Source organism: Alternaria infectoria (assembly GCF_024043175.1).
Source record: "Alternaria infectoria strain BMP 0036 chromosome Unknown scaffold_5, whole genome shotgun sequence".
NCBI lineage: Eukaryota > Fungi > Ascomycota > Dothideomycetes > Pleosporales > Pleosporaceae > Alternaria > Alternaria infectoria.
In genome coordinates, this window is record NW_026250694.1 from 1,170,355 (window position 1) to 1,193,960 (window position 23,606).

At 52.9% G+C, this 23,606-nt stretch overlaps 7 protein-coding genes across 7 annotated transcripts; 5 read left to right on the top strand and 2 right to left on the bottom strand.

Annotated features, from left to right (window-relative positions):
• Positions 1-242: 242 nt before the first annotated feature.
• On the bottom strand, positions 243-933 carry J4E92_004046 (uncharacterized protein; the record flags this gene model as incomplete). The annotated part of the gene is made up of 4 exons (XM_051495439.1): positions 243-268; positions 320-485; positions 534-697; positions 750-933. 4 exons carry the CDS (start codon positions 931-933, stop codon positions 243-245), a joined length of 540 nt encoding a protein of 179 aa, XP_051354458.1.
• A 1,013-nt stretch (positions 934-1,946) lies between these two features.
• On the top strand, positions 1,947-4,076 carry J4E92_004047 (uncharacterized protein; the record flags this gene model as incomplete). Its single annotated transcript, XM_051495440.1, has 6 exons — positions 1,947-2,014; positions 2,065-2,137; positions 2,190-2,333; positions 2,387-3,274; positions 3,323-3,512; positions 3,559-4,076. 6 exons carry the CDS (start codon positions 1,947-1,949, stop codon positions 4,074-4,076), a joined length of 1,881 nt encoding a protein of 626 aa, XP_051354459.1.
• An 881-nt stretch (positions 4,077-4,957) lies between these two features.
• Positions 4,958-7,209, top strand: J4E92_004048 (uncharacterized protein; the record flags this gene model as incomplete). Its single annotated transcript, XM_051495441.1, has 3 exons — positions 4,958-5,035; positions 5,082-5,138; positions 5,185-7,209. 3 exons carry the CDS (start codon positions 4,958-4,960, stop codon positions 7,207-7,209), a joined length of 2,160 nt encoding a protein of 719 aa, XP_051354460.1.
• Positions 7,210-7,938: 729 nt separating this feature from the next.
• On the top strand, positions 7,939-9,632 carry J4E92_004049 (uncharacterized protein; the record flags this gene model as incomplete). Its single annotated transcript, XM_051495442.1, has 4 exons — positions 7,939-8,020; positions 8,069-8,609; positions 8,657-9,543; positions 9,601-9,632. The coding sequence occupies 4 exons, from the start codon at positions 7,939-7,941 to the stop codon at positions 9,630-9,632; spliced, it is 1,542 nt and encodes a 513-aa protein (XP_051354461.1).
• An 8,265-nt stretch (positions 9,633-17,897) lies between these two features.
• On the top strand, positions 17,898-19,470 carry J4E92_004050 (uncharacterized protein; the record flags this gene model as incomplete). Its single annotated transcript, XM_051495443.1, has 2 exons — positions 17,898-18,379; positions 18,438-19,470. The coding sequence occupies 2 exons, from the start codon at positions 17,898-17,900 to the stop codon at positions 19,468-19,470; spliced, it is 1,515 nt and encodes a 504-aa protein (XP_051354462.1).
• A 325-nt stretch (positions 19,471-19,795) lies between these two features.
• On the top strand, positions 19,796-20,730 carry J4E92_004051 (uncharacterized protein; the record flags this gene model as incomplete). Its single annotated transcript, XM_051495444.1, has 3 exons — positions 19,796-19,836; positions 19,889-20,018; positions 20,071-20,730. The coding sequence occupies 3 exons, from the start codon at positions 19,796-19,798 to the stop codon at positions 20,728-20,730; spliced, it is 831 nt and encodes a 276-aa protein (XP_051354463.1).
• Positions 20,731-21,012: 282 nt separating this feature from the next.
• On the bottom strand, positions 21,013-22,799 carry J4E92_004052 (uncharacterized protein; the record flags this gene model as incomplete). Its single annotated transcript, XM_051495445.1, has 2 exons — positions 21,013-22,248; positions 22,434-22,799. The coding sequence occupies 2 exons, from the start codon at positions 22,797-22,799 to the stop codon at positions 21,013-21,015; spliced, it is 1,602 nt and encodes a 533-aa protein (XP_051354464.1).
• Positions 22,800-23,606: the final 807 nt, after the last annotated feature.

Below are 23,606 nucleotides of genomic sequence, written 5' to 3' on the forward strand. Positions count from 1 at the left end.
TCTGAGGTTAGCGCAGGGTGTCCAGACTGCTTCGTTTTGCTGTCTGATTCAGTAGAATGTCACCGTATTCGAAGCAATCTCATAAACATGATGTGTTATATTGATCATCGGTATAGGGAAGATGGGGTATCCAATCTCCTCTGCGATAGACATCGTAGGCCATTTTTGAGACTGTAAGCAGACTGTGGTCGTCGTAGCGGATATTCATCCTAGCCTCTATCTGAAAACGTGTCGTGGATTGTCTATAGAACCTTGTCTGCCGCAGAGACTGTGTCTTATTAGCAAGCTGCGTTCGCTATTGATTAGTAGGGACTCATACCATTCAAGCCTGTGTTATCAGGCTCAACGTGCGCTGCTTTGACGGTTCCATCCTCGATGACCAGAGCATATCGCTTGGAGCGGTCACCTCCGAAGATGGATGCACCGTCGAAAGAGAGGTCAAGGGCCTTTGTGAAGCTCAGGCTGGGGTCACCGAGGAAGCGGATCTACAGAGGTCAACAGGGTGTTTTCTCATTGGAGTGCAAGGAACTCACACCGCTGGAGCCAGATGGATCAAGCATCTTGCCCCATGCTTTCATGACAAAAGGGTCGTTCACAGAGACAACAAAGACCTTGCCGGCATCCTTCAGCTTGGAGGAGTTGATGTAGCCCGGGATGTGGTTCTCAGAGCACGAGGGCGAGAAGGCAGCCGGAACGCCTTTGCCATTGTCAAACACATGTTCACTCAGTCGACGCTAGGGGAAATTTACCGATAATCACACCCTTTCCGGACAACTCGTTGGCCAGGTTCACCTTGTTACCTGGCGAACCCTCGACGAGGTCAACGCTGGGCAGCTTGTCACCGACATTGACGAATGCAGGTGCCGAGGCGTGGAACAGACGTCGACCGGCGACTGGACGAACTAGGGGTAGACGGCGGGCGGTAGCGAACATGGCGTGTATGCAGGTAGAGGTGCGTGAATGTGGGCGTGTGTGAAGAGAGCACGTGTGCACTTGGTGGTGGTGAGGCACTGGTGGTGGGGGTATTTCGGTCGGAAGACGGCAGGCGCGCCCACCGGCCGCGTCCCACTTGACGTGTGCAGCCTGTCCCCGAAGTATGCAATATCGGAACACATGGCAGCATCGTGTCCATAAATAAGAGCTGTATATATGCAGGTTAGTCTTGAGTGCAGCAGCAAATTGCGGATAATGATACTGACCCATTCGACCCACACCGGTACTAGCGCAGCCCAACTGCACGCTTGCTGCTGTATGCCGATCGTGCCTCAAGCCGGTGGTGAATCGTCAACGGCGTAATCAGTGGGGACATGGGTTGCAGAAACACGGAAACATTGGCTGGGACAGCCACGCCCGGCGTACCATGGTCGCCGAAAAAGGACTGCAGGTACTATGGCCGCGCTCGCGATGTGTGTGCGGTGTGGAAACGGGGTGCGACTCAGTCTGCCCATGGCCGTGTCCCGTGTCCTGTCATAGCAGCAACCCCCTGGCTCGTCTCCTCGGCACGTCGCCCGCTTGGCTTGCTCCTAGCGCATGCTCGACTGCATTCCTCTCGAGCCCAGTGTTAACCTGCTTTAGGCCCGTTTAGCTCCCAAGTGCCCGCGCAGAGGTGCCCATGTCTCCCTGTTTCTTACACTTGAAGGTTCCAGATCTCGTCCATCGCCCTCCGTCCGCCTGCAACACGGCGCGCCCTTTTTGGGAAATTTCGTCATCGCCCATCCACCACCGATCCGCCCCCGGCCAAGCAAAAGTTTAAACCACTCCAACGCGCAACCGGAACCTTGCGCACCGTCGTCCGTAGCTCCATCGCGGTCGCCTCCAGTGGTGAAGACTGTGACTGGATTTCAGCAGACCCTTAGGCATCGACTCGACTATCCGGGTGCGGTCGCGCATCAACACGGATCACCACCAGCGGCATTCACGCCCACAACGCCGCCCAATTCACCATCATGGATCCCAGCCAAGCCGGTGGGGGAGGGTCCAACAACTCCAGCGACTTTGTGCGCAAGCTGTACAAGTAGGTTGACGCGCCCATGCGCGCTGTGCTTCGCGCTGAACCTCATCTAGGATGCTGGAGAACGGGAGCGACGAGAGTGTAGTACGATGGGGAAATGACGGCGACAGTTTTGTCGTCCTGGAAGTATGCGCCTCGGGCCTTCAATATCGTGGCAGACTTGCTGACCCAGGATCAGAACGAGAAATTTACAAAGCACATCCTCCCCAAGCACTTCAAACACAGCAATTTCGCCAGTTTTGTCCGCCAGCTGAACAAGTACGATTTCCACAAAGTCCGTCACAATAACGAAGAAAATGGACAGTCACCGTACGGGCCTGGAGTATGTGGCATCCCTGGATACGTCTGCGGGTATCGTGGCTAACAGCCCCATAGGCCTGGGAATTCAAGCACCCCGACTTCAAGATGAACAACAAAGACGCGCTCGACAACATCCGTCGAAAGGCCCCCGCGCCGCGGAAACCCAACCAAGCCGCCGCGGAAGAGTTTGCGCCCTCGCAACAGATGGACATGGTTAGCGGACAGCTGATGGCCACGCAAGCTCAACTGCATGCGCTCGAGAGTCGCTACAGTGAATTGAGCATCCACCATTCCATGCTCTTGCAAGAGGTCATCGGGCTACAAAAGACGGTTGTCAACCACGAGCATGTCATGCAGCAGATCATGACTTTCCTACACGGCGTTGATGCGACGCAAAGGAGGAACAGCAAGCTCGTTTTCCCCAACGGCACCGACTCGCAGAACGGCAGCATGGAGCCCGCCGCAGCCAACGATGACGATAACCCCGCTTCTCCATTGCAGCACGCTTCTAAACTTCTAAGCGAAACAAACGCAGATGCTATGCTGAACCCCCGAAACCTGGAGCAGATGAACGAGATCACCATGCGGATGAACGGCACTTTGACAACCCCACCACCAGATATCGCGCGAGCAACACTGCGACCGACGAGCCGCGGACCGCCATCAGCAACTTCGACCAACTCAATGCGTCTCGAAAACCTCGATAACCTCGTTTACCCTGTCGGTTCCAACCAAGGTATTGACCCCATGTACAGCGAGCACATCAACAACATTCCCTATGCTGCCCCGCCCAAAGCAGTAGAATCCAGCGAACCCAGAATGCCAGAGCCAAAGAGGAAAAATGCTATTCCAGATCCAGGATGGATTCGACCGCCTCAGATTCTGCTCGTTGAGGACGACCCCACGTGCCGTCGAATTGGAAGCAAGTTCTTGTACGCTTTCCACTGCTCCATCGATAGTGCTGTAAGTCATCTACTCTCGTCGTTTGTACGCCATGCTAACTGAACCCAGCTCGATGGTCTGGAAGCTGTCAACAAGATGAACGCTGGCTCAAAGTACGACTTGGTCTTGATGGATATTATCATGCCAAACCTGGACGGTGTATCAGCATGCCACTTGATTCGACAGTTTGACACTACACCGATTGTTGCTATGACTTCTAATATCCGAAGCGACGACATCTCCATGTACTTCCAGCATGGTAAGAGAAATTTGTTCATTCTCAGTCTCTGTACTAACATCTCCAGGTATGAACGATGTTCTCCCCAAGCCTTTCACTAAGGAAGGTCTTCTACACATGCTAGAGAAGCACCTTGTTCATCTCAAAAAGCCAGTCGCTCAGGCTGACGGAACCATGGTCGCGCCCCAGCCTGTGCAAATAGCGCGTCAATTGGTGCTCAAAGAGGAAGATTCTCCAGCTAAATCTCCACAGACGGTCAGCAACTGGAACTCACCCAACCAAATGCCCGGCGTCTCTCCTGTAGGCAGCACGGTCCCGGACGATTTTGCGCAAGCAATGCGAGGTCAACCAGTCCAACACCCAGGTCCATATGGTGTGAACCCCATGCACGGGAACATGGGATACAGTACCTCACCACACATGCAAATGCAACAGCAGCAACAATCACAACTAGCGCCGGGTCATCGCCGTCAAGTCTCGGAAATATCTGGAGGCGACGATATGAACAATCCAGCGAAGCGTCAACAAATGTACCCTCCCCAAATGCCACAGCAGATGGGGTCCATGCAACCACGCCCACGTTGATAGTAGGTGCAACTGTACGTTCAGGCGGTCTCGCCAATCAAGCCTCACAACGAATGTGATGCAGCCACCTCTTACAGGATGACAGGTGTTGAGCATATGTTGTACTGCTGGACAAAGGCAATCCAGCCATTTTCAGGGCCGATAGTCGTGATCGGCTCTTGTATCTACAGGAGAAAAAGGTGCAAGAATAGGATAGCTCAGGGAGCTGTCTGTCAGGGTATTTTAGGACCTGCAAGTCTGAGGCGTTCAAGGTCATCTATCCATTGTATCAGGTCTGGGTTGGACGGTTGCTAGAAAAATACCCTACTTGCTAGATAAACAATTATATTCTTCTCTCGAATATAGGGAGGTCAAAGTAGCCAACGTCAAGGATATCTATACTACTTATTTTTCGCACTTCCCTCATTGTGGGCTGTCTTGAAAAAACTGATGATTACTCATGTCTCTGGATATCAGAAATCTCTGACAGCAGCTACTGACTCTAAAGCTGTTCGTGTAGAGCTACAGGTCTCGCTTTGCATGCCAATCTTGGTCATTCCCTTCAGGTACAAGTGTCGTCGCAATAAGCATTTCCGAGCACATGTCTGCCCTGGTGGTCCAGACCTTGATAGCCAGCCCAGAAGGCCGCGCACGAGCATGTTCGAGAATCATGCGCAGCGGCTTACCCGCAGAGCCACCCCGCTAAAGGATCTGAGACGTGACGGAGACCCGAAGATCTGGTAGGCGTGGTGGTCCCTGGTCGAAGGCTTGTGACTCAGCGGTGGTGGTCAGTTAGTGGGAGCTTTTTGGAAGTCGTAGGCCAAACCCCTCCACGTGCACCACGAATCTAGAATTCTAAGCGCCCCTCGAGCTTTTGCGCAACACACTACCCAAAACTAAACATGCCACCGAAAGGCAAGAAAGGCCAAGACAAGGGCAAGTCCGGCGAGGAGGAGCGAGATGAGCCGCTGCAGGCTGTGGTAGGTTGCGCAACGCAACTGGTCGCGAATTATGCTAACCTGGTAGATACTCGCGGATCCTTTCGAGACACGCTTCAGTCCCTTCACACTCGAGCACCCAAGAGTACGCGCCCCCCGAATACTGCCAGCTGTACGCTGACGCCTGCTAGTGCCTTCTGCCCCTCGCGAATACCCCGCTCATCGAGTACACGTTCGAGTTTCTCGCCAATGCCGGCGTGGAGGAGGTCTTTGTATACTGCGGCGCACACAGGGAACAGGTTGAAGACTACATCAAGGCCTCGCGATGGTCCTCCAAATCGTCACCCTTCTCGCGACTGGAGCTGATCCAGTCGACGTCACATTCCATCGGCGATGCGATGCGAGATCTGGACAGCAGAGGCCTGCTGGTTGGCGACTTCCTCTTGGTCTATGGCGATGTGGTCAGCAATCTACCCCTCGAGTCTGCACTCGCAGCGCATAGGGCGCGGCGGGCCAAGGACAAGAACGCTATCATGACCATGGTGCTGCGCGAGGCAGGCGCGACTCACAGGACGAAAGCCCAAGGCACAAGTCCCGTCTTCGTAATTGACCCGCAGAAAGACAGATGCCTACACTTCGAACAGATGCCGAACCGAGACCAGACGCACTACCTCTCCATCGACCCCGAACTGCTCTCCACCCACCAGGAGCTCGAAGTCCGCCAAGACCTGATCGACTGCGGCATCGACATCTGCACACCCGACGTGCTTGCGTTATGGAGCGACAACTTTGATTTCCAAGCGCCTCGCAAGGGCTTCCTACACAGCGTGCTCAAAGACTACGAGCTCAACGGCAAGACGTTCCACACACACATCATCTCAGATCACTACGCGGCAAGAGTACGGAATCTCCACGCATACGAATCGGTCAGTAAGGATATCGTCTCGCGATGGGCATACCCGCTGTGTCCGGACAGCAACCTCGTTCAAGGACAGTCATATCGGTTACAGAAGGGCAACACATACAAAGAGGAGGGGGTCATACTTGCGCGCGACTGTGTCATCGGGCCAAAGACAGTCATCGGTCGGGGCACCAGCATAGGCGATAAGAGCGTCATCACCAACAGCATCATCGGGAGGCATTGTCAGATCGGCCGGAATGTCAAGATTGACGGAGCGTATATTTGGGACTACGCCAGCATAGCAGACGGCAGTACGGTTACCAAGGCCATCCTCGCAAATGAGGTCTCTATAGGCCGCAGATGTACCATCGAAGCTGGTGCTCTGATCTCGTATGGGGTCAGCATCAGCGAGGGTATGACGATACGAGGAGAGCACAGAATTACAAGAGCAAAGCGGAGACGAGAACAAGGAGAGGAGGTTGTCCGTGGCGATGCAGACCCTGCGATAGTTGGCGAGAAAGGCGACGGCTTTGAATTCCACGACTCTGACGAGGATGATGAGGACGAGCTGGTGGATGGTCTGGCTACCAAGGGCTCAAGTGAGTACATTTTCAACAGCGACTGCCGATATGCGCTAACAAAGGCAGTGTACACATTCTCAAACGAGTCAATATCCACAATCAACTCGGATTCAGAAGCAGACATGATGGGCATGGAACGCCACGACAGATCTGCGACGAGTAGTTTCCTGTCTGTGGGCTCAGCCGACAGTCAACACGCGGCAAACTTCGATCACGACGCGTCTGCGAGTATCTACGACTCGCTAGTCGAAGGCCATGAATCCGCCAATATCCAACTGGAACTCACAGCCCTCCGCATGAGCACAAACGCGTCGGACCACCAAGTCAGACGCGCAGTCGTCTCCTCCTTCGTCAAGCGCGTCACCCAGCTCACCAAGTCGGGCGAAGCGATCAAGAGTGCCGTCGCGCAGGTCTTTGGACAGCACAAGGAGCTCATCGACCGCTCCATCTTCGACAAGAATGCTGAAAGCAAGACGGATCAGATCGACTTTATGCTGCTACTCCAAGCCGACCTATGCAACAAGGAGAACGGCGATGCGATTCTGCTGAGCGCATCAACAAAGCTTGTCGAGTTGGACTCGATAGAAGAGGATGGCATGATACAATGGTGGGAAGACGACAAGAGCACCGAGAACGCGGACATGGAGAAGGTGAGGGAGAAGACGAAGAGCTTGATCGACTTCTTGCAGCAGGAGAGCGAGGACGAGAGCGAAGAGGAGAGTGACGAAGACTAGTGCTGGCTACGACACGGTAGACGTTGGTTAGATTGTGGTCACTATTGTACCAGATGTTCAAGCCCACGAGTCTATGTGGAAAAGCAATGCTAGCATGAATTCACGAAAGTCTATGTCGGTGGCCGGTTTCATGTGAGAGCATAGGCGACACCATTACAGAGGCACGTCTTGGCCGCTGTTGTCCGCATTGGACATTTGTGTCTGCGAAAAGCAAAGGGGATGTCTTGAGGGTACACTGCGTTTTACTATAATAGACTGGTGACAGGCGAAAAGGTGTGTTCTAAGCGCGCGGTGAAATGTGGAGAACGCGGTCAGGTTCCGGACGCCCCTGGACTGTTGCCTCCCAGAAGGCGCTAGGGCCACCCCGATGAGTGCCCGCATCGAGGACCAGCAATCGACTGCTAGACGCCATCTCTCACTTCCTGTGACTCCTTCCCTTCTGCGCTGCTGACCAATACGCTGCTGTTTCCGACCACCTGTACCGCCACTCACCACACGCGCCTCAGGCCTTATCTCGTCTTTGCACGTCGCTCCTTTCGCCGCCGCCTGTCAAGCCCGCGTTCCGTCATCAGGCGGGACTCCTCCATCATCACGCCGTCCACCACCCTTCGCAAGCGGAAGGCCGACGAGGCAGACAACTACCTCAGCCCCGCCGAGGAATACCCCCACAAGAAGACCAACCACTCTGTTGTTACTCTACCAGCCACGCCCGCAACCGACGCCGGCAAGATGGACTCGGACGACGACTTCAACAGCTCCATGAGCGGCGACGACTTTGACGACCAGGACAGCGACCTGGACCTGGAAGAGGGTGCGCATACCCCAGATGCTATTCAAGCCACATGCTGACACTGCCTAGACTCCGACTTTGACATGGACCAAGATGACGTCGGCTTTGAATCACAAGACAAGGACATCAAGCCCACGAAGCAGGCCTTCGAGGTAGACTTCAAAGTCTTCGACCCCGCCCAGATCCAAGCACAGCAAGACAAGCAGGTCGACGAAGTCTCGAGCATCCTCGGCCAGCCACCCGAAGCCGCCGCCATCCTCCTGCGGCACCTGCGATGGAACAAGGAGCGCCTGATCGACCAATACATGGAGAAGACAGACGAGGTCCTAGAGCTAGCGGGTCTGGGTCAGGACTCTACCACCAATCCGCCCAAAATAGAGACGATACCAGGCTTCGTCTGCGACATCTGTTGCGACGATGACGCGAACCTGCGGAGCTTCGCCATGAAGTGCGGACACCGGTTTTGCTTAGATTGCTATAGGCAGTACCTCGGCACCAAGATCCAAGACGAGGGAGAGGCTGCCCGCATACGCTGTCCCGGAGAAGGCTGCACTCGCATAGTCGACTCAAAATCGCTAGACCTTCTCGTTACGGCAGATCTCCAAGACAGGTACGTGATGATCGCTCTACTTTCCTCCGACGTGCTAATAGTCGTAGATACCACACCCTCCTCACGCGAACCTACGTCGACGATAAAGAGAACCTCAAATGGTGCCCTGCGCCCGACTGCAAGTACGCCGTGGAATGCCCTGTAAAGAGCAAGGACCTCACCAAGATCGTACCAACAGTACACTGCGAATGCGGACACGACTTCTGCTTTGGGTGTACATTGAATAACCACCAGCCTGCACCTTGCGCGCTGGTGAAGAAGTGGGTCAAGAAATGCGAGGACGATTCAGAGACCGCCAACTGGATATCAGCCAACACGAAGGAATGCCCGAACTGTAACTCCACAATCGAGAAGAACGGAGGGTGCAACCATATGACGTGCAGGAAGTGCCGCAATGAGTTCTGCTGGATGTGCATGGGCAAGTGGTCGGAGCACGGCACGAGCTGGTACAACTGCAATCGCTTCGAAGAGAAGAGCGGATCCGAAGCCCGCGACGCGCAGGCTAAGTCCCGGCAGTCGCTCGAACGATACCTCCATTACTACAATCGCTTTGCGAACCACGAACAGTCGGCGAAGCTCGACAAGGACCTCTACCTTAAGACGGAGAAGAAGATGCAACAGCTACAAAACTCATCAGGCATGTCGTGGATTGAGGTGCAGTTCCTTGACCAGGCTTCACATGCGCTTCAACAATGCCGACAGGTGCTTAAGTGGACCTACGCTTTTGCCTACTACCTCGCCCGCAACAACCTAACGGAGATCTTCGAGGATAACCAGAAGGATCTGGAAATGGCCGTCGAGAACCTCAGCGAGATGTTCGAGAAGCCAATCGATCAGTTAAAAGACCTCAAGGTCGATATCCTTGACAAGACTTCATACTGCACCAAGCGGAGGATCATCGTCCTCAACGACACAGCGGAGAACCTGAAGCTCGGTATGTAGTCCACACGCCTCCATGCACTCCTCACTGAACTACTGCTAACATCAACAGGCACATGGAAATTCAACGTAGACCTAGTCTAGAAGCCTCCTAAACCTCGATCACGACTGCCTCTACTCACGTTTACGAGTACCACAAATACTCTTGGACTGAGAACACGGGTATGGCGGTATTAAGGATCGCTGTCAGGAGGTCTGCGCACGAAGTGTAATGAGCTCACCTTATACAAGGGAAAAGCTGAACACCTAGGAGCCTACGTTGCCGTTAGGCCACTAGCTTCGCAAGGTTTTATCTTAATGTAGGCTCTAGGGTGTTCAGTTTTTTCCTTAAACAGGGTGGGCTAGCAAAGAAGATGAAGTTTCACGCTGTTTTCACGTTGCATGGTCGGTTCCACTGGCGCTTGGAGAGAGGTATGGCATTGTTTGCATGGCGTTGATCAATCTGTGGTAATCAGCGGTTCAGCGGGCTAGGCTTAGCATTTTATCTTCTTTTATCTTCGACATTTCCACATACTCGACGCAGGTTCAGAGAAGATATCGAATTAGACGTTCAAATTTCAGTGTTGCTGTCGCTCTGAGACGTCGTAATGGAGTGCTGTTTGAAATTCGAAGGTTGTCAGTGGCTCTCGCTTCTACGAATCCGTCCCCGCACGACCATAGGATGGTAACCAGATTATGCTGTGCAAGCGAGGGCAAATAGTTCCGCTGCTTTTCTTTCATCCTCCATCGTCTCACATACGTACGCAAATTCTAATCCTACTCCGACCTGCAGACCAACCCAGACGCCGACATCGTCGCCGCCGAGGTCGACATCTTCGTCGCGAGCAACGTGAGTACCTCCCGGCCCCCCTATGATCACCCAGCCAGCACTAACAGAATTTTCGTATAGCTGATAATGACAACGCAAAATACCTATAGCCAGTTTCTGGAACTCCCAGCCGAACTGCGACTGATGATATACTCCTACGCTCTCACCAACTCAGTGCCGGTATTGGCTTCTACCGTCAGCTTCAACACTGACGATGGCTCTATTCAAGTCCCCAAACTCTACGCACAAGAGGAGCATCATACGCGGTACACTCTGGAGACCCCTCATATTCCAAAAGCCGAGTTCAACCAGCTTCGATATGTCTGTCGCCTACTGTGTCAAGAAACGCGGGGTTTGAGCCTGCGGTATAACGAATTGGTTTTCATGAAAGAGCCAGTAACGACAACACCGGCACAAGCAATATGCGCGAGGTTTTTAGAGGCCATTCCTGCCAGTGCACAAGCGAGAATCCGACAGATCACGGTCATCGCGGACACAGTGACGCCCAGGCCGTTGGAACACGCTTCGATCACTAGGGATTGTTGGTACGATATCGGGCAGCTGCTTACAGGCGGCGAATACCCTATCATACACTCGTTCTGTCGCGCCAACCCAACTGCGAAAGTCGTGCTCCGCTATGACACTAGGCGTATAAACAAGTTCGGACACGAAAAACCTCTTATGGTAGGCACCAGATACGCGCTGCTTCACGCTAGCCTACGCTTCTTCTTGCGTGGCTCTTCGGCTGTTGAGGCAGGGTTGCTCCAGGCAATGACAGGTGGTTCAAGTCATCCTCAACATCACTATCCCTACGGATTGTGGAGAAAGATACATATTGCCGAGTGGGCAACCGCTACATGTATGATACCAGCGATAAAAACGACTCCGGATGCTGAGAAGATCTTCAAGGGGGCGCTATTGGACAATTTCAGAGTCACGATTTCTAGATGGTATCGTGTGCCGAGTCCGCTGTGGGTGATGAAGGATGAGTGGTATGCAGCTGCGAGGCGGGAGTTTGAAGAGGGGTGTTAGACGCGTTGGAGAAGTGGAAATGGAAGAAGAAAGGTCATATGGTGCACGATATTGGCTACGGGCAAGATACAGCTTCATTTCCACCCCAAACTCTCCAACCACCAGACCACCGATATAAAAAGTCCATCATCATCTTCCATAACCCTCATCTCAGCGCCTTCCTCAATTTCCTCATTTCATCACCCCTACCACTCATTATCCTCACCAAACCAATACCCTCCAGGCATGTTCACACCCCATCCGGGTTGGTCGAATGAATATGGATCACCCAAGCTAGCATGCATACGCGGTCCGCGGTTGGAGTTAACGCGCGGTCTCCTCCGTAGCTCCGTTGAGTAAGGAGGGCTAACGCTGCGGTAGTCGGCTGAGCGGTATCCGCGACGTGGCTCCTCGTGGCGATTGCGTGGTGGGGAGACGCCGCGCCTGTATGCGTAGGGGTTGTGTTGTGCCCACTCTTCGGGGGTGAAGCGGGGGTACATGGTTGGTTCTGATGGAGATTTGAGCTGGGGTGGATTTACTGGGTGGTGGTGCTTTGGTGTTCTGTGTTGTAGAAAGTGGCTAAGAGATGTAGCGGAGAATGAGTTGGCTTTGTTGATATGGCAAAGGTGCAGGATAGCTCTGTGCTTTTATACGTGGGCTAGATGATGAATGCATAGAAGTCTATGACCGAAGTATGAAGTGTTGCGACAAAATCGGGTGAGTTGGCGGATCATAGCGATGCGCTGGCTCGGAGTGATGGTTGTGATATTTCTGAGGCGCGGTAAACATTTGAGACATTCAATGCAAACTTACTCTGGACGAACAACTATTGAAAGATACCGTTTTCGATGCGCATGAAAAGTAGTCGTACTCGACAGTCAGAAAGCCGAGACATCACTGGGATTCGTTGAGGTGTCTTGCCCAGCTTTGACACGCTGACTGTTTTCGTGAGAGACATGTCGACCGCAAGAACTACTATCGAAGAGCTGTGGCAATATAAATACTACAGGATGCGCTTCCATGATCAGATCAGCCTCCTCACCATGCCTTCAATCGCGCAAAGCTCCCGACCTCTATCATCACAATCACACACTCTGCCGCTACAGTCGACCTCCAAGCAGGGGCAGATTGACGTTGACACTTACCGCACGCAGCAGCAAGCTCTACAAGAATGGCTCTTCACTCCCATTCCAGGTGAACGCTCAGATGACTTGCTTCGCACTCTTCACAAGTACACGCTTGCTTACGGCCTGGGCGTCTTCCAAAAACGTATGGAAGCACTTGTGGATCTTGACTTAAAACTTTCCCGCAAATACGCCTGTCTCCTATCTGATCGCGAAGTAGCAGAAGGCGCCTATTCGCATACAGTGTGGCGTTTGTCTCCTTTTCCTACAGGAAATTTGGAAGAGTCGACTCGTACACATTTGGAGTATCTCGTTGCGCGAAAGGTAGCGCAGTATGATGATATTGCGAAGAGTGTGCGAAGATGGAAGAAAGAAGTCGATGACAGGATTTAGCGACATTGGAACAGACAGGAAACGAAGCGGTAGATACTCGGAATTGACTATAGTGAGCCGTCGTTTGATGGCTTTGAAGCCTCAAGAGATCAAACTCTAGTCCGTGATATCATTACCACGAGCTGCGTTGGAATAGTGACGATCAGATAGATGTAGACGAACAAAATAATGCGACTCTTCCTGGTCGACCCAACGTACAGAGCGAGCGCCAGCACACCGGGCAGCGGGAGGAGAAGCATGGTGGTCCGTGGCAGATAAGCCGCGCTCAACGCCATCGCCAAAATACAAACGATCATCGCCATGATGGATAACTTGTGACTTTTCATCAAGGCTTTGGTTTCCCAGTCCTGGCCGATTTCCCGAGTAGGAAGTAGTGGAGTAGTGTAGGAGATGGATCCTCCGCGCAGGTCTTTCGTGATTCGTCGACGCAAGTTAGCTTCAGTGAACGTAGACACGTCACCGCCCTCTTCCTTTGCAGGTTCACTAATCTGCTCCCGCATGGCGGCGGCAAGTTCGAAGACAGCTTTGTGTTCTCCTGCCACGTCTTCTTTCCCTCGCCCTCGCTTCTTCATGATTATGTAGGCTCGCAGCCACATGATGTAGAGACCAGAACTCCAGGTTATGTGGAGGATTATCATGATGAAGAGCTGGACATACGAGAATCCCCAATTGTAGTCCTAGACAGTTTAGCCAAAATAGGGTGGTTTGACGAGGGATTGACGCACCGAGACAGCCTGACAACTACCGCTTCGTTCCAGGTAATCTAGATTGTACGTGTGATTGTCATATTCCCATATCAGTGCTGAAGGTTCGTAGGTCACGCGGAATTCTTCTTTCCGGTAATCTCTGTTAGGCCTCCCAACCTTGTCGTCGAGTTTTATCAAAGAGAGGGCTGAGATGTTGAGGACTGGGGGCGGTAAAGAGGTTCCTCGGAAAGTCGAGTTCGTCATACTCTCCCCGTTGAGACCAAATTCTACAGCGTCCATGAGTACGTCAGCGACAGTCATAGTGTTCCAGGTAGTATGAACTTACACTTAGATACGCTGAGCACCATGTCACAGCGTTCACGATCACTGTCGGGTAGGTCGATATCGTAGCACGCGCGAAACCTCTGACCAAGAGTGTATGTTGGTGAGGTTATTGGCTCGTTGCCGAGGTATTCTGATCAAGGCGCGTTAGAACTCATGGTCGAGCTGACGTCGAGTCTGGCTTACTTGCCTGTTACGAGATGATCGCCTTGTAGTTCGTCAATGCGCCAACCATCGTGAATGACGAAGTACGCAAAGCCAAACGAGCCAAAAGGCACGTACTCGCCAGCTGTGGAATTTATGAAGGCCTCAACATTTGCGCTATAACCAGTCATTGCGCTGGCGAGGGTTGGATATATGAATGTAAAGATCATGGTATATATCATGAAGATCATGGCTATCTTGGAATGTAAGCCGTGCCGCGTGGCGAAGTCTCGTATCGTAGATAGAATGGCAAAAAACAAGCCACCGTTCGGTAGGAACACAGTTCGATATGTTCCAAAAGTTAGAGGCGTAACTTCCATAGAGGTCGTGACATATTTGGCAAATGTGCGCCATGATATGTACGCGATAAGTGCTTGACCACCACGGCCAACGAGCTGCATAATAGTCAGCCGTCTCACGTCAAAATGTCCACAACTACCCAACTCAAAGAAAAACGGCAACTTACGATATCCCAGCTAACATCTATGGCCTTCACCTGCGTGAAGTTCATGCGGCCCGTCGCCATTGTAATCTGAAAAAAGCCCGAGCTGCTCAAGTATCGCCAATTTGAGGAATCCATCGCGAAGGAACCATCGGGTAAACAGGCGCCTGGTGAGCCAAAGCCCACGGGCTCAGGAGATGATAACCAGATGAGACAAACCCATAGCATAGCGTTCCATGCTGCGATGAAAAGCCAGAGTCCACAGCGTCGCCATCGTGCGCGAATGTCCCTAGCAGCTTGCCGGTGGCTTTCACACCATAGTGTCCCAATGCGTGGTAGAGGTGTGATGAGGTTAGACGAGATATGGGAGATTTTTGGCGGCACCGTGAGATCGGGAAGATAAGTCCTCATCATTCACGCACTACCGTATCGCAGATGTGCATGCGATGCAAATGACCAGTTCCCTAAAGCACTGCAGCGGATACTTGGTAAATGAACAAGGAGACTGCGCATTCGCGAGAGCCCATGACTTTTGTGATAGACTGGGCGGAGTCGCGTAGTCGATCTTCTGCTGACTGCAGCACCGCCCCCTCAAATTTGGGGGCGGGTTTCGAGGTTTAAGGCGTACCAGCGCCTATGAGGAATGCCAACCGAATGTATCGATCGGTAAGGCTAATGCATCATAGGCCGCCCTCAGTGATCAAAGCCTGCTATGCCGCTGTGGCTGAGTGTCAGTGTTATCGTGGTGGTTATGGTTGTTCTTGAAGTGGCGATCTGCGCGTCGCGTGCGACATGCTGGTAGAAGCCAGCCTTGCCAGGCAGTTGACTCGAAAGGAAGTGCATCGCAACGTATCTCTTCTACCGTAGTCAATCGATGGGTTTGCAAAGCTGATTGTGACGCGTAAATGGGGTTGGACGCGTCGATTGGTAGAAGGAAAGAGCCGATGACGCGGTGGCACAGGCGCCACGATCGGCCCTTCCAAGATTACGAGCCGTCACAAAACTAGAGATGAGAAAGATACAGCACTCGACTATGCTCGTCTCCAGTCGTCCATTTTGATTGTCATTGAATGTCATGATAACTTCCCACCAGGTTCTCAACGCGCCGCAGACGTGTCTTCCGCTTCCAACCACCATCGCTCCTCAAACAAAGGCCATCTCTGGCTTATGTCTCGCTACTTCCGCCTTCCGAATGTTGTGGTAGTCCATATCCCCAAGATCAGAGGTCGTGTTAATTGACACCAGCGGATCATCTTGCGATGCAGGTGGACTTTGCCTCTTGCCACCCCAGATAAACGTTCTAACGGTATTCAATGTCCCCCCTAGAGGTCTCTGAGTAGCGATTCTCGGCGCGTTCGAATCCTCGCGCTTGTCATGGAGGGCGTCGCTTTGCTGCGGACTTCGCCTGCTGCTTCTTGAGGCTCTAGAGAGCCTTAGCACTGACAGAATACGATGCCCAAATCGTTGGAATACACTATCCTGCTTTCGTCGGTCGTCATCCACGGGGTTGGTGATGAAGACTCCGCGGATAACAATGACAGACGCCATGATGAGCGCGACGCACGATTCGACCATAAACCAGTACGCAGCCCACACCGGTGCAGTTCCGAATGCTGCCGCCGTTGTTTCGGTCAACGAGCCAACGACCCGTATCAATGCGCAAACAACCATTACTGCCGAGAGACCCATCAAGGCCACGATTGATAGTTTCCGAGAAAACGACATCATCGACTGGTTTACGACGACAATGGGAACGGTAACGACTAGAAATAATGAGCCTGTGAACCGGGATAATGAAGTTTCTAGCTGTATGACTTACTGAGAATATCGCCTATGATGTCAAGGACGCCAACGATGACGTTACCCGCGACACTTCTCTTATGCATCTGGGCATCGCCGCATTTAGCTGTATGAACTCAGTACTTCGTCTCTTAATAATGGACAAAACGTTGACTGACCTGCGTCTGCACCAAAGTGTGCACATATGACGACAAAGTTGACTACGGCATAGATCCAAGCAATGACAAGAAAGCCTGCGGTGATCCAGAAAAATCTTACGACTCTGACCGAAAGTCCAAGGGTCAGGCCATGGAAGAAGTACATGAAAGCAAATTTGACTAGATAAATGGAATTCCATCCGAAGATGGAGAATACGAACGCCCACTTGGGGATGTCCAAGATCGCAGGAATGTCCTCTCGGAATGGGATTGTCTTCCTTTGGTTTATGGCCTCGACGAGATAGAAAGGATTAAGAGCCTTGTGGACGCAGGCGAACGCTACCGTTAAGCACAGTGACGACACCAAGACGAGTCCATCGTCCCATCGTATTTTTCGGCCTCCAAAGATGCGAATCGCGAAGCGCACGAATACGGAAAGAATGGCAAGTCCAAAAAGGAGTCCAGTTGAGATCTGAAATATTCGTCAGTATTGAGAATATCGGCCAGCATGGGGAGTGCATACCACGAATGGTACCTTGTCGATTCTACCAGCATGTTCGATGGCGTACTGTCTGCCAGGCACGTATTGCGCGGGTGGCAGCTTCGATGGATCAATCGACATGACTGGATAAATGCTTTGGTATGATGAGATCTTGGTGAGAAGACTGAACGATATAGCTACAGAACTTCAGGCGGGACGTCGAGACATAATAAGCACATCTTGCGATGTGGGATCACAGGCGACTGCATAGAAGCTTGGGGCTGAGAAAACTTGGAAATAGTAATTGCGTTCAGAACAGATAATTGCCTGCTCATCTCTTGCGCTAATCATTGGAGTCGCGGCTTCGTGTGCTGGATGGTGGTGACAGCCCGGAGCTGTTGCGTGTGGGGGCTATGACCGGTCGGCGTCGGGTAATGAAGCACGAATCACAACATCCCCAAGAAACCGACGGCTCGGTTGCATGTTATTAACCGGCATGGGTAAAATCATTTCAGCTGTCGGGGTGCATGGCATTGTAGTACAAGACTGCGGTGTTTGTGCTATAGATAGTGCTGACATGCATGTTGCCCAAATAGAGCTAGCGCCCTACCCGTGCCGCCCCCCAAGGCTACTTCCTCGTGCGCCTTGCACCTTCGCCGGCATTTCAACATCAACACTCGCGAAATCGAGCTCACCTACTCGTGCTCTTGTGCCGCCCTCGGCAATCTTCATTGCACAAAACGTGAGTAAGCATGACGTGGGTCAGCATGCCAGCCGTTATGGCTGTTGCCGCCGGAGCCTTGGTCATGTTTGTAGCCAGCTTAATGGGTAATCGGCAACACATCAAGAGGCTACAAAATTCAGGTGCCGTAAGTCGAATCTTCAATATATCGCAGACATGATTCTAATAATAGCAAGCCTATGCCCAAACACCATCCACTGTTCGGTCATCTCATCGTGTTGAAAGAAACCATTCAGGACTTGCCTCGCAACACTGTAATGCATGTGGTAGTACGGCGGATATCAGAGTCATTCCACGGCGGCGTCTTCTACCTCAACCTATGGCCTTTCAACGCTCCTCTCATGGTGGTCGCAAACCCTTATGTTGCATCGCAAGTAGAAGCTGCTTTCCTCAACAAGCCGCCCAACATAAATGCTACCTTGGAGGTCATCAATGGTGGTCCGTCTCTACTGACAATGGAGGGAAGCACGTGGAAGAAATGGCGAGCGCTCTTTAATCCAGGATTCGCTGCTGGCTACATCACAGGACTTTCACCTGCGATCGCCGAGGAAGTCTCAACTTTCTGCAAACTTCTCCAAGAACGCGCAAAGAAAGATGAAGTCTTTCCTTTGGAAGAGTATACTCTTCGGCTAACATTCGACATTATTGCACGTGTTACCCTGTAAGTTCACCATTCAGTACGCTTGCAACATGGGGCAACTGCTGAACATCGGACACAGTGGCTCACGTCTATACTACCAAACCCAAGGAAGCGCGCTCGCAGATTGTCTCCGAAGACAAGTCTACTGGACATCGTTCGGCACAACATTCAACCCGTTCCGTCGCTATCTCAGTCCTCGCCCATTTGTTCAAAAGTACAACAATTACCGTATGAACCGATACCTCGATGAGGAAATCGACAAGCGCTTTGAAGAGTTGGCCAGCTCCCGCAAAGACTCATCTTATGATTCTCGCAAACAGTCGAGATCTATCATTGCGCTAGCCATGGACAAGTATCTCGAAGATGTAGAAGATAAAGATGCGATATCAGAATCGGTCTTCAAGCAACTCGCGAAACCTCAACTTCGTTTATTCCTTTACGCTGGCCACGATACTACGAGCAGCACACTATTATACAGCTACATACTCCTATCGCGTCACCCAGAGGCCTTATCCAAAGTTCGTGCAGAACACGACAAAGTATTTGGGTCAGACTTCTCGCTCGACACCATCACTCGGACTATCGCGGACGACCCCTCACTACTGAACCAGTTACCTTACACCCTGGCCGTCATCAAAGAGGTTCTACGCATCTTTCCTCCCGCCGGCAGCATGCGCGATGGCCGTCCAGATGTCTTCCTATCAGATGAGCAAGGCCACCAATATCCTACAGACGGCTGTAACATCTGGACCCTCACCTTAGCTTTGCATCATAACCCCGAAGTATTTGTGCAGCCAGAAGACTTCATTCCTGATCGCTGGCTAGTCGATCCTGAAGACCCATTGTACCCGAAGAAAGCTTCGTGGAGAGCTTTTGAGTGGGGTCCCCGTGCATGCATCGGGCAGACACTTGCGCAGTTGGAACTCAAAATTGCTTTAGTCATGACTGTGAGGATGTTCGATATCACTCCGGCGTATGAGGAGTGGGACAGATTGCATCCGAGGAAGGGTATCAAGACTGTTGATGGAAACCGAGCGTATCAGGCTGAGATGGGGGGTGGTGGAGCTCATCCGGTGGATGGGTTGCCAGTCAGGGTCACGTTACGAGCGTGAGTGAAGTACATGAGAACGTGAAGAAGGAAGACTGTCGTCCGTGAAAAGTTACATGTTGGCTAGATACTAGGAGTCGCTGCACCGAAAAGATGCATGCTGCATTCTATAATTACTCGATACAGGGTACAGATGTTCACGGCTGGCTTCGGCCATCGTCTGGATTTCGTACCCTCAGATTGGAATCTTCACCTTCACTTTCACTCTCGAAACCGTCCTAGTCTAACGTCTGTGCTCTGCTCTCGCTAGGGTTTCCTCTTGCACATATTTCTGCCAGCATAGCGACACACAGTCGACTGAACATCGATTCGCACTCAACCACAACACTATGGACAACGCCTGCGACGAGCTTCTGGCTCGTACAAAAGCGTGAGTAGATTCTCATCGGCAACGGCTGTGTTTTGCTAATGTGCGCTCTTAGTTTACTCTCATCAGGCGATTACTCGGATCTGATCATCACCTGCGGTTCAGACGTTTACAACGTGCACAAAGCCGTTGTGTGTCCTCAGTCGTCGTTCTTCGAAAGGGCTGTGAGGTTCGCTGTAGGCAAGGTACGTCCGGCCAGAAGCATATAAAAAGACGTTCATCTAAGCTCTTATGCAGGAAGCCGCGGAGGGGAAGGTCGACTTGCCCGAGGACGATCTGCACGTAGTGAAGCTTCTCGTCCAGTACTTCTACGAATGCGAATATAGCCCAGAGCTGAACGAGTTGATTCGAACTTTTGAGTCTGCCAAGATGCCTATCACGAATCGACAACCTGGCTACCACTACCTATTTCCTCATACTTGTGAGCCTGGTTGCCCACCTCCTCATCATAGCGTGTGTCAGCACCATACTTGCGTGGGCGAGACTTGTAAGGAGAAATGCGTCAACTTCATTTGCAAGCAATGCATCAAGACTCAACTATCCGAAGGCGACGCAGCCCAACTTCTTCTGCACGCGATGATGTATGAGGTGGCGGACAAGTACGATATTCCTGGATTGTCAGTGCTGGCGAAGGAGAAGTTCGCCCGCTCGTGTGAAGCTTGTTGGGATACCGAAGGTTTCGTCACGGCCGCTGAGCATGCCCTCACTACGACGCCCGACAGTGATACCGGATTACGAGAGTCACTCTATCAGACTGTCGTAGGGAACATCGAGCTGCTCAACAAACCAGCCATCGCGACGTTGCTCTCTGAGCATGCCGCCTTCGCACACGGTGTTCTCAGACGCCTAGCGGAGGAGAAAGCAGGCTTGAAGGCGATGGCCAAGACGGCCTCCTGAATGGGTCAGTGGTCGTAAACGACCCTACTCGCAAGAAGGCAGGCAGGCACACATGGCAAACAAGAGGGGAAATTGGTGGAGGAAAGATAGATCCATTCCAGATATCTAATCTACCTCACATTGCGTTCCATATCAAGAGTAACGTACAGTACATCAACTTGTGTCCAATGAGATGGGAGACACATGCTCCATGTAGAAAACCAGACGCCGATACCGAACCCATCCCATTCCATATATCAGTAGACCCTCTTGGGTCATATTAACGATCATATCATGTCACATTTACTGGCTAGCGACGCGCTCCTTAACCTTCTCGAACATAGACTCCATCTCCTCGGCGATGAAGTCCTCGATCTCTTGCTCAAGGTGCTGGAGCTTGCCTCCGGCGCGGTGAGCGGTGCGGCTGGCAGACTCCTTAGCGCTCTCGAAGTCACCCTCGATCTCGGAGAGAGAAGGGATGGTGATGGTGAACTCGGACTCCTCCTCCTTCTCGGCAGCCTTCTTGACAGAGTAGCCACCCTTCTCAACAATCTCGGTGTAGTTGGAAGAGCCACCACCGTTCCAGGCGAGGACGTTCTTGGTGTTGCTTGGGACATCAGAGAGAGCACCGACGGTGGCGACGGAGATGAGGTTCTCCTTGAGCTTCTTGGGGGTGATGTCGGCGACAGCGTAGGCAGAGTCCTTGCTTGGCTGGAGAGACAGCATGTAGGCGAGGAGACCAGCAATGTGGGGAGAGGCCATTGAGGTTCCAGAGATGGTGTTGGTGGCGTGCTCAGAGCCGATCCAGGTGGAGAGGATGTTGAGACCAGGGGCGAAGATGTCGTTGCACTTTCCGTAGTTGGAGAAGTAGGCACGCTCATCGAGGAGAGTGGAGGCACCGACGGTGACGGCCTTCTCAGCAGCAGCTGGGGAGTAGTTGCAGGAGTCGGCGTTGTCGTTACCGGCAGCGACAGCAAAGTGGATACCAGCGTCAACGGCAGCGTTGACAGCGAGGTCGAGGGTGGTGGACTTGCCACCTCCCAAGCTCATGTTGGCGGCGCTTCCCTTGAAGCCCTTCTTCTTGCCGTCCTTAGCGGCCTTGACGGTCTCAGAGTGAGACTTAGCAGCGTACTCAACACCCTTGACGACGTCGGACATGGTGCCGGAGCCGTTGGAGCGGAGGACCTTGACGGCGTAGACGTGCGCCTTCTTAGCGACACCGTACTTCTTACCGGCGACAGTGCCGGAGCAGTGGGTGCCGTGGCCGTTGCCATCCTCGTCGGCATCGCCGTTGGGGATGGTCTTGCCCCACTTAGCACGACCCTCAAAGTCAACGTGCTTGGTGTTTGTGCCGGTGTCGATGACGTAAACGTCAACGCCCTCACCACCGTCGGCGGCGTAAAGGTACTTGTTCCAGGTGCCGAAGCTCAGGGAGTCGCGGTGCGAGATACGGGCGAGACCCCATGGGGAGTTCTTCTCGACTTCAGGTTCGTCGTGGCCGAGGGTGTGGACCTCTGAGTCGCGCTCGATGTAGTCGACCTATCAAGGTGTTAGCGCCAAGTCTTATGCAGGTACAAGTACCTAGATGGCGTCACGTGTGCTGATGCGGAGCCGGAGCTGCCTTGCGGAGATAAGGCCGCCTAGGCAGCGCTCACTCTAGGCCACCAACGCGCTGACGCCATCTGGGATGATGCAAGCTGGTAACAGCTGGGGATGGAACTTACATCGGGGTGGTTCCTGATGGCCTCGATGGTCTCGTCGTCGAAGTGGCCAGAGTAGCCCTTCATGCCGGCCATCTCGTAAACGTGCTTGAGACCATCGAAGACCTCAGTGGTAACGGGGAACTGCGAGGAGCGCTTTCGCAGCTCCATGCGCTCCTCGTTGTTCTTGGTGTGGATGCTCTGGACCCAGTCGTGGTGCTTGGAGGCATCCTTGACGTGCTTCTTGAAGACGACCATGTAGCTGTTGGGCACCTCCTTGGCAGAGGTCGACGACAGCACTGGGGCGGCGTTCTTGTGAATGGTCTCTACGTTGAAGGTAGGCGACGCGGCGGCCAAAGCCGGTAGCGCGAAGACCAGGCTGTACTTCATGATGGCGGAGCTCGCACAGCGAGAACTAGAAACACAAGGGTAAAGGGGTGCAAGAAGCGTGATAGATGAAGGAAGGGGTGATGGGAGGGAGGAGAGTGTTGTGGAGGAGAGATGGGGATGCAGCTGGGGTAGCTCTGGCGATGGAGCTTCTTATCAGGACCTCGGTGCATGGCCCGGGCGCGCTAGGTGGATGACGCATGACCTATCCGCGCCCGCGCGAGTGAGGCTGGGGTGAGCTAGCGCACGCGCCATGAGTATCAGATGAATGATACACGGTTGGTATCAGGACACCCGAGTGCCCTGGGATGCAGACTGATTGTAGAGGCTGGCTGTGTTGGTGGAGCGTGGCTTCACATATGGGTTACTGGGAGCCAACGTTGGTCTGACATGTACTGAGGTAGTTATCGATATGCCAGCCACACCTGGGCAATGCGTGCTCACGTGAGAGGCAATAGTCAGGAGCGCACCATGCGGCCCGCGTGAGACAGAACGCGTGTTTATCATAACTATGTTGGTAGGCGATATGCACAGCTCTTAGTGCTGGCGCATTGTTTATCAGTACCTTGCTTTGCGGCGACTTGACGTTGCTCGGCGCGTGCAGCGTGGGAGCCTGGCTGAGCTCTGGACTGACAGGGATCAGCTTCGATGACCAGCTTAGCAGCAACCACGACGAGCGCGGAGCCCGCCCGCCGTAATCAGCCCTCATTGTGCGCCCGCCCACCACCAAACGACACGACTAGTATTCCCCGCAAGTTGAGGTCTCATGTGCGGGCTTGGGGCTCGGGAGACATGAAGGTGCTACCCGTG